The 10,446-nt window shown below is 43.2% G+C and overlaps 1 protein-coding gene across 1 annotated transcript in view; it reads right to left on the bottom strand.

Annotated features, from left to right (window-relative positions):
- The window catches only part of LOC110596001 (protein JBTS17-like), a 24,098-nt gene that overhangs the window by 2,665 nt on the left and 10,987 nt on the right, over positions 1–10,446 (bottom strand). Inside the window, exon 7 of the mRNA XM_021714655.1 lies at positions 9,197–9,361. Coding sequence (XP_021570330.1) covers positions 9,197–9,361 — 165 coding nt within the window. The remainder of the gene's footprint in view (positions 1–9,196; positions 9,362–10,446) is intronic.

Genomic DNA, 10,446 nt, shown 5'->3' with positions numbered 1-10,446 from the left:
TCACCTCAGCCTCCCAAAGGCGCGGGATTACAGGCTGAGCCACCGAGCCCAGCTCATTCACTCATTTTTAATTGTATGTCTACTCAGTCCTTAAGATAAGGACCCAACATTTTTCTGTCTCTATATTCAAATGATACTATTTTTCACACATAGACTTTGGATTTCCTAATTTTTAAATTCCTTATATAGCACACGCCTGGTTACCTGGCTCTATTAATTTATTTATTTTGAGTTGGAGTCCCACTCTGTCACCCACAAGTGCAATGGCATGATTATGGCTCACTATAGCCTTGGCCTCCTGGGCTCAGACAATCCTTTTGCCTCAGCCTCCTGTGTAGCTGGGACTACATGTGTGGGTCACCATATCCAGCTAATTTTTTGATTTTTCTGTAGAGACAAGGCTTTGCTGTGTTGCCCAGAATGGTCTTGAACTCCTGGGCTCAAGCAATCCTCCCACCTCGGCCTCCCAAAATATTGAGATTACAGGCATGACCTATAGCACCTTTTTTAAAAAATTTCATTTTTATCTACATACACTTTCCCCTGAGTGATATAATTTCCGTCCTATCTTCATGGCCAATTTTTTTTTTAAAGACTATTTTCCAGACTTGAAACAGCGTTTCCTACCAGTTTGGATGCCGCTTTGCTCTTTGCTTTGGTGGGTTTCCAAACAGGCACCAACAGATTTCTGTCTGCAGGAAGTTGCTGCAGATGTGTGAGGAATCTGAAGAAAGTGTGAAGCCAGAGGGAGGTGCTGCCCCACCCACTCACCCCCTCAGGGTAAACCAGGCCAGTTGTGTTGGCAGCAGTCTCACCAGGGCAGGGCCTGAGGGCACTGCTCATTTGGGGCCAGGCCAGGGCCACAACATAACTTTCATCTCCTTCGTGGTTCCCTCTCACTCTTTAACCCAGGAGTCCTGTTCCCCACGAATGAACCAAAGACTAAGCCCCATTTCTTCTAGAAAGTCTTCTGTTTATTCTGTACCTGCACATGGAGATCCATGGAGATTGGTGAGGAGAATCTGACAGGAGTGCCTGGAATAATTGAGAGCAGTAGCTCTGAAAGATTGGTGAGTGACTCTTCAGGGAGCTCTGCTCTGGTTGCTGGACTGAGGAGTCCCACTGTAACTTCTAGGCCAATGTCCCGCCAGACTAGCCCAAATACTCCTTTGGAGGAGGAGAACTTGGGCAATTCCCCGCCGGTATGTTCAGAAGAAAATGTTACCGAGTACTGATTTGTGTCTCCTTCAAATTCACATGTTGAAGTCCTAAGTCACAGTACCTCAGAGTGTAACTGTATTTGGAGACAAGTCTTTAAAGAGGTCATATGATGAACCCTAATCTGATATGACCAGTGCCCTTCTAAGAAGAGGAGATTAGGATACAGAGAGACACAGAGGAGAAACCATGTGAAGATACTGGAAGGAGATGGCCATTGATCGGTGGAAAAGAGAGGCTCTCGGAAGAAACCAGCCCTGAAACACCTTGATCTTAAGACTTCTAGCTCCAGAACTGTGAGGAAATACATTTCTGTTGTTTAAGCCACTGAGTCTGTGGTCTTCATTACGCAGCCCTAGGAAACAAATACACTGGGTTTGGTGAGAACTATATATAAGGGGGACCAAAAAAACTTTGAAGTTATTTATTAAAAAATTGTGGCCGGACTCAGTGGCTCAGCCTGTAATCCTGCGCTTTGGGAGGCCGAGGTGAGTGAATTGCCTGAGCCCGCGGGTTCAAGACCTGCCTGGGCAACTTGGTGAGACCTCATCTCTACAATAAATAAAAAAAATTAGCCAGGTATAGTAGCACGTGCTTGTAGTTCCAGCTACTTGGGAGGCTGAGGTGGAAGGCTCGCCGGAGCCCAGCAGGTCGAGGCTGCGGTGGCCGGGAGCGTGCCACTGCACTCCAGTCTGGGCGACAGAGTGAGACTCCAACTCAAAAAGAAAGAAAATTATGTATTTATTCTTACATGTTTACACTTCAGTCACCTTCAAGGTATTCTCCGTTTGATGCAATATACCCATCAAGACACTTTTTCCACTGCTCAGAAACAGTTTTGAACTTATTAATTTTGATGCTTTTTAGTGCTTCTGCTGTTTTTTGTTTCACCTCTTCCACATTGGCAAAACGTTTCCCTTTGAGGCCTATTTTCATTCTGGGAAACAAAAAAGTCACTGGGGGCAAGGTCGGGTGAATAGGGAGGGAGGAGCATGGGGATCATGCCAGTTTTGGTCAAAAATTGCTGAACACTCGGCGCAGTGTGGGCAGGTATGGTCATAAATCACCCATCACGAAATGAGAAAACATGTTGAAAGAATCTCCAAAAAGGAAATTCACTGTTAATCTCAACTCCCCAAAATGCAGCATATTCATAAAATGGTATATTTATCAGCAATATAAAAGAAATTATAATGCATGCAACAATATGGATGAATCTCAAAATATGCTGAGTGGAAGCAGCTTTCCATAAAAGGGCACATTTATATGATGTAAAATAGGCAAAATTATCCTATGGTGAAAAAACCATAGCTGTTTCTGGTGGAGAAGGGTGAGGTTAACTGTAAAAGGGTAGAAGAATACTTTGTAGGGGTGATGGTAATGTGCTATGTCTTGATAGGGGTTTAAGTAACAGTATATGCATTTGAAAAAACTCAATAGTATACTTAAGATCTCTGCATTTTAATGGTTTCCAAATATTACCTCAAAAGAACTATAAACAAATACTGAAATCTAGTCAATGATAAGCACCCTGAAATATTTGGAGAGAAACATACTGATGTCTACAACTTACTGTGAAATATATAAAAAATTAAGATGAATTTATGGATGGGTAGGAAACGAATAAACAGATATTTGACAAACCAAAAAAGAAAAAAAAAAAGAAATTCACTGAAGCTGGATGTAACCTCCCACCACAACACTCACTGGTACACTGATGCCAATTGGTTCCTTGAACATTTGCCTAGCGAGGGAGTATTTGGGCTAGTTTTTTTTGGTTCCCCTCATATACTTCTAGCTCCCCAACCAACTCTAGCTACTATGGGACTTTTCTTTTGCCATTCTTTGTCAACTCTCAAAGGATATTGTCTTTTTCATCCCCCAAGTTGTACCACAGACTTTGTACCTCATTTTAGAATTCCTTGCAAATCTTTTCTTCTTGGGTGCTGGGAAAACCTGGGATTGGGAGTTAGGAGACTGGATCCTGAAGTGCAGGAACACTGTCATCAAGCTGTGTGGTCTTGGGCGGTCGTGCAATCTCCTGGGGCCTCAGGCTTCCAGCGTGTAACACAGGTGCTCTCTGAAGCCCCTCTCAACTCTATAAAGCCTCCAGACACTCTACCATTAACCTACGCTGTACACTCTGGTGAGCTCAATCTTCTCTCAGGTTGCTGATCTCCTATTAATAAAGTGGCTGGAGAACTCATTCTGCCCACATTTGCAAGGGAGCCCATCAGACAGAAGGTTCTGTTTGAGTTCAGGTGTGCTGGTGAGAGAACAAGGAAGCCTAGTCCCAGTTCCAGGGAGTAAAACTGAAATTCTAGAGCTGTCAGTTAAATTCCCAGTGCTACCTCTGACTTACCTTGTAGGATTAGCTAGGTTGATGAATTGCTTTTTGTTTTATTTAAGTTTTATTTTTAATGAGACAGGATCTTGCTGTGTTGCCCAGGCTGATCTTGAATTCCTGGTCTCAAGTTATCCATCCGTCTTGGCCTCCCAAAGAGCTGGGATTACTGGTGTGAGTCCCCACGCCTGACCTAGTCTGTGTTTTAACAAAAGTGGTGTTTGAGGTAAAATCAAGTGTCCTTTGAAAATGGGATGATCGTGGAGATGTAAAATTGTGCCAAAATGGACTAATGAACAGCAAATCCTGTGAATATGGCACCTGCTCCAGGGAAGCTTTGTTATTTTGGCAGCCTGGCTCAGCCCATGGTTTAGGGTTGAGGCTTGGTCCCAAAAGAATATGGATCTTCCTCCCTCTTCCCCTCTCCACATGCAGGCTGCTCAATCCAGAACCTTATGGTGCTCTGTCAGCTGACCTGTTGTAACAGGTATTGGCCCATGTGTCTTTCTGGTATACACCCTGGGCCCCTTCTAGGCATTGCCTGAAATTGGAAGCCACTAACCTCTTTCCTGGTAAGTGCCCAGGGGTTCATCTTTTGCTGTATGCCTCCCTTTAGTTCTGTCCAGCTCAACACAACTTCATAAATTTGAACATGCACTATGTATTCAGAACCAGATGCAGAACACTGCATGTGACACAGTGACATATACAACAGAACTACATGACCCAGTCCCAGACTCCAGGGAGTTTACTTGGGTATTCTTGGGAGGATAAGATACTTCCAAGAAACAATCTGAGAAGAGCCAAGATGAAAAAGCCATAGTCTCTGGTGGGCTGAACAGAGACTCAAGTGCCTAAATGAATGATACTGTCAATAAATTTCAGGGAAAGAAGGATTAGAGATGGCTGCAATTTTTAGGAAAGACTTCAAGGGTGCATGTGGGCCTAGATCTATTCCTGGAATTTTAAGATGGGACAGGTGGTACTAAATTGATGTGGCAATTCAGGTCCTTAGAGGATCAGGAAGAACTCCATAGACGCTTATAGAAGTTCAACATTGGGTTGAGGGAGGGAACTCTTAGGAGAGCTAAGAATTAGGGGAGAGAAGGGCAGAGATGGAAAGTAGACTTGCGCAAACAGCCTGTTTGGTTTGGACAGTGCGAGGTGGTTTCCAAACAAACATCCCTCCCCTTTCTCCATCCCGTGCCTTCTTCAGTTTCCAGGCCCTGACGTCACGACGCGGTGCAGCTGCAGTTATGTGTCTTTTCCTTTCCGCTTGACCCCCCAGCTAAAGTACCACTTTCTTGGCACTCAAAATGGAGTGCGCTGCCAGTGGAGCAGAGGAAAGACTGATCTTGGACTGTTGGCCTTGAGGAAAGGCTGAGGGCTATTAGATGGCCTTCGCTGGGGCATTTACGAGAAATGGTGTGGGTGGTTTTTCTGAGAGGGTCGAACTTGGGATGCCTGAGGAACCCTTCTCTGGACTCTGGTAGACCTCCATCCTTCCTAAATCAGTAGAACTGTGACCTCTTTAGATGGAGTCCCCATGCTCATTCTCTTCCAGGAAAACAGAGATGACATTGTCTTGGGAGATAATATCATTGACCTGGTGAGATCTGAGGGTTCCATGGAAGAAAAGATGCTGGATGGGGCAATGGCCCATGTCAGGCAATTACAGGAAAACACAAAGTTAACAGGAGAGAATAGATTTTTTTTAACCCTCTAGGGAGAACCACTTCCTTGAAGGATGATAGAAATCCATGGTAACTTTTATTTTATATTTTATTTTATTTTTGAGTCAGAGTCTCACTCTGTTGCCCAGGCTCACAGTCACTGCAACCTCAACCTGCTGGGCTCAGGCGATCCTTCTGCCTCAGCCTTCCAAGTAGCTGGAACCACAGGTGTGTGCCACCACACCTGGCTAATTTTTTTTATTTACTTTTTGTTTTTGTTTTGTTTTGTTATTTACTTTTTGTTTACATGTTCTTGCCAAGTTGTCCAGCCTGGTCCCGAACCCTGGGGCTCAGGCAGTCCTCTTGCTTCTGCCTCTCAAAGTGCTGGGAACACAGGTGTGAGCCACCGCACCCATCCATAACTTTATTATTTAAATTATTATCAGGAAGAATTATGAGATGGTCTTAGCCTTCTCTAGGTGGAGGGATGGACATGACCTAGTGAGAGTTTCATTAAGATGACTATCTCAGGGGTCTTGGAAGTGTCATCTTGTGCCTAGAGCTCTGGCACATTTCTGTAAACTAATTCACCCATGCCCATCTTTTCCTAAGACAGATGAAAGGAAGCGGGGCAGACTCATCAAGCGAAGACTACAAGTTGATTGAAAACACAATTTTCTTTCATTATGCTGTCACCATCTGTTTTATTCTTGGGCAGTCAGGGGTTGCCGTGGCTGGGGTCCACTTCAGTTGTTTTGGTCTGACTCTGATAGCACACCAGGGAGAGATGACTTACTTCAGTGACCCAGTCAAATCACAGAGGCAGTTTTGCTGCTTTCCAGAAAAGTAACTGAATGATCCAGGAGGATTGGGTTGGTTGCCTTTCCTTGTGAAATTTTGACAGAAGAGAAGACAGAGGTAGTTGACTTATTCTGTGATCTTGTGATAGGCTGTATAGCATAGTGGTTAAGAGCAAGGGCTTTAGGTAGATTTGCTTCATATCTTGTGTTCCTTGTTTAACAACTGAATAACCTAGGCCAAGTTTCTTAGCTTCTCCAAGCCTCAATTTCTTCATCAGTAAAATGGGGATAATAATTCAAATCTAAGAGTTACTTTTAAGAACTTGGTGAGATAATATATGCATAGCACACGACGATCAATTAGTAAATGACAGCCAATAGTAATAATTATTACTTATACTTAAGTTTTGGATATTTGGTCAGCCTTTTGGCAAATACATTCATATTTTTTGTCTACTTTTTCTTTTATTTCCTATACTTTTGACATCAAATGACTTATTTTTTATTTTTATTTTCATGAGAAAGTAGGATTTATTGAGAGGACAGAGAAGCTCCCACACTGGGAGGGGACCTGAAGGGGTTGCCTTTTTTTTTTTTGGAGTTGGAGTCTCACTCTGTTGCCCAGGCTGGAGTACAGTGGCATGCTCATAGCCACAGAAGCCTCGATCCACTGGGCTCAGGAGAACCTTTTGTCTCAGCCTTCCAAGTAGCTGGAACTACGGGCATGCTCCATCATGCCCGGCACATTATAATATTCATTATTTAAATCAAACAAATAAACATCAAAATGGAAATATCAGTAGGGTAGATGCCCTTGAACTCCCGCATGTTAGTCACAGCAGGTAATAACTTCTGACCACTGGGCAACACACTAAGACCATCTACCTGACTTCCTACCCCATAACTAGGAAAGCACAGTACGATTTTTTTTTTTAAGTCAGGATCTCACTGTTGCCCAGGCTACATGGTGGCATGATCACAGCAGTGCTGATTTCCTGGGCTCAGGTTGTTCTGCCTCAGCCTCCTGAGTTGCTGAGTCTACAAATGTGTGCCACCATGCCTGGCTTAGTTTTTGATTTTTGTAGAGATGAGATCTCGCTATGTTGTCCAGGCTGGTCTTAAACTCCTGGTCTCCAGCAATCCTCCCGTCTCATCCTCCAAAAGTGCTAGGATTACAGGCATGATCCACTGTGCCTGGCCTATAGTACCCTTTGTCTTACTGGTGGCTAACACAGAAGGTCCAAATTGGAAACTATAATATATGCACTCAAAGAATATTTACTGATCTCTTGCTGCATGTTAGTCTCTTTTGTAGGAGCTAGGGACTCAGCAGTGAACAAGCAACGTCCTTGACCCTATGGAACATCTGTAGAGATACCTGCATATGAAAAATTAATTAACAAGGTCATTTCCAATGGTGAGGAGGGCTACAGAGGCATCTTTTTCTCTAGACTGATGTGCTGGAGTCTTAGTTCCTGATAATGTCAAATGTGGCTTTCAAGGCCACCAAGGATGATTCTCTTGTGCCTAACTATGCACATATAAGACTCCAGGGCCAAGCAGCTGGCCAAAACTCCTGGATCCTCTGAGGTACAGAGTGCCACTGAATGTGGGAGGGCATTGAAAAATTCTATTTTCCTCCTCCTGGGATCATGTTAACAGCACTTATATCTCAAAGGGCTCCTTTTGCAATAAAACTCAGATGTTTCAGCCCAACTCAGTACTTCCTTGCCTCTCCCACTTGGGCAGGACTTCGTGCTGTTTGAAGCTTAAAAAATTTGTAGAGCTGGGCTCAGTGGCTCAGCCTGTAATCCCAGTGCTTTGGAAGGCCGAGGTAAGTGGATTGCCTGAGCCCACGGGTTCGAGACTGCCTGGGCAACTTGGCGAGACCTCATCTCTACAATAAAAAAAAAAAAAAATCAGCCGGGAACGGTAGCGAGTGCCTGTAATTCTGGCTACTTGGAAGGCTGAGGCAGAACGATCGCTGGAGCCCAATGGGTCTCCAACTCAAAAAAAAAAAAAAATTTTGTAGAGCCCTTGGGATCACATGTTTATTAGTCAAACAGAAATATGTTCCTTCTTTTTTCTTCTATGTAGAAATGTATCTCTGGAAACATATGCCAACCAATGCCAAATGCCTGGGAGTCAGGAACAGCGCTACCTACCAAGCCTTTAAAGTTTGATTCACTGCCATCTAAAGTGCAAATTAGGAAGCCAACTCTCCTGAACTTTGGGTCTGTGACACAAGAAGCTGAGTGGACCCCTGAATTAGAAGTCAGGGAAGCAGCCAGGCTCGGTGGCTCAGCCTGTAATCCCACGCCTTTGGGAGGCTGAGGTGAGTGGATTGCCTGAGCCCGTGGGTTTGTGACCCGCCTGGGCAGGCAAGACCTCATCTCTACAATAAATCAAAAAATGAGCCGGGCGTGGTAACGCGCGCCTGTAATTCTGGCGACTCAGAAGGCTGAGGCGGAAGGATCGCTGGAGCCCAGCAGGTCAAGGCTGCGGTGGCCGGGAGCGGCCACTGCACTCCAGTCTGGGCGACAGAATGAGACTCCAACTCAAAAAAAAAAAAGAAAAACAATAGGCAGAAGAGGTCTAACAAGTTACTATTGCACAACACATATCAATGGACCTGCAATGCATGTCGGTGAGTGTTTCATGTGTTAGAAAAATATAACAATTTGGCTTTTTGTCATAAATAATTTCCTCAATGTCCAAAACTCCATTATAAGCCAAATATCATTATGATAAAATCACTGGTTCCAATGCTAAAAAAAAAAACCAAAACTTGTGTATTGATATTATGTCTAACAAACATGACTATGAGAAAACAATTATACCATCAGTTTAGCAGGCAATTGTTGTTCTGCTTAACCCCAACAAACAAACAAAACCAACATGCTCCTTGCTACTGAGAAGCTGACAGTTCAAAATCCAACATAATATAATTTAGTTACCAAAGAGGTAGAGCAACATACTTTTACGTATAAGCAATTTCATGTCTAAACCTATAAATACAAATTAACATGATTAAAAATTCTAAATTCTATAGTCCCAGCAACTTGGGAGGCCAAGGTGGGAGGATCATTTAAGCTCAGGAGTTCAAAACCAGCCTGGGCAACATAGTGAGATTGCCTCTTTAAAAAAAATAAAAAGTATACCTGAAAAATCTTCATTTTCTTTTACAGGTAGTTGGGACCATCTCAGTAGTTCTCTTACTAGCTGATCACACAATCCTTGAGCATCATTTAAATTATAGCTATAGAGGTAGCAATATAAAAGGGAAAGATAATAGCGTATCTGAAGAAAACATGTTCTTTGTCCTCCTGAAACAGGAAAAGATTAAGCTTAAGATTAACCTTATAAGCATGTAGGTAAGAAAATGCTCTTAGTCTAGTACTCAGTAGATAAGAGTATGCAGTTTGCAAAAATTCATTAAGGTGTATACTCAAGATACATAAACTTTTCTATATGTTTCATACTTCAATAAAATATTTTTTAAAAAACAAGTGAGGAATAGGTTGCTCTTTTTCGTTTTAAATTATGAACAAACTTACTTGCTTTACTCAGGTCTTAGATTTCATCCAAAGAAAGCTGAAAATGCTCATCATCTCAGGACTAAGGTCTATAAATGAGAATTAAGGTCTATCTCAAGTACATACAGTATGAAACAGAGGGAGCATGCTACAAAAACCCCAAGGAACCATAGTATATCAAAGAGATGGACAAGAGACTTCCTGAAAAAGAAGAAACAGCTATTCAACAAGACAGATGCCCCTGACAACAGTCTTTAAATATCTGAAGGGTGTTTAGGACCAAAACTGCTGGCTGCCTACCTCTTATCCACCTTCTTAAGTAAAAAAATTCCTAGCTGGGCTCGGTGGCTCAGCCTGTAATCCCGCGCCTTTGGGAGGCTGAGATGAGTGGACTGCCTGAGCCCGCGGGTTCAAGACCCGCCTGGGCAACTTGGCGAGACCTCATCTCTACAATAAATCAAAAATTACCCGGGCATGGTAGTGCGCTCCTGTAGTTCCAGCTACTTGGAAGGCTGAGGCGGAAAGATCACTGGGGCCCAGCAGGTTGAGGCTGCGGTGGCCGGGAGCCAACACACACACACACAAAAAAATCCAATTTTATTTATGGTTACAATGAACCCAGATCACAATTTCTCACTAGATGTAGTCATATAAAAATGTGACTAGGCTCTGAACCAAGAGATAATATTGTATAGAATTTCCAAGAAAATTGTTTAAAGAGCAGTAAATCAGCTAGGCGGCAGACCCTTCCTACTTTCCTCCTGTTTGCTGCCTAGAATGTGATTGCTGGAGCTCCAGCTACCATTTTAGCCTATAATGGCCTTAAGTTTGGAAGCAATGCACTAAGAATGATGCAGTAGAAAAACTGAAGGAGC

Source organism: Carlito syrichta, unplaced genomic scaffold (assembly GCF_000164805.1).
Source record: "Carlito syrichta isolate Samal-C Ts95f unplaced genomic scaffold, Tarsius_syrichta-2.0.1 Scaffold305689, whole genome shotgun sequence".
Classification (NCBI taxonomy): Eukaryota; Metazoa; Chordata; class Mammalia; order Primates; family Tarsiidae; genus Carlito; species Carlito syrichta.
Note: the sequence above shows the minus strand (reverse complement) of the source record. Positions and strands in the feature narration are given on the sequence as shown.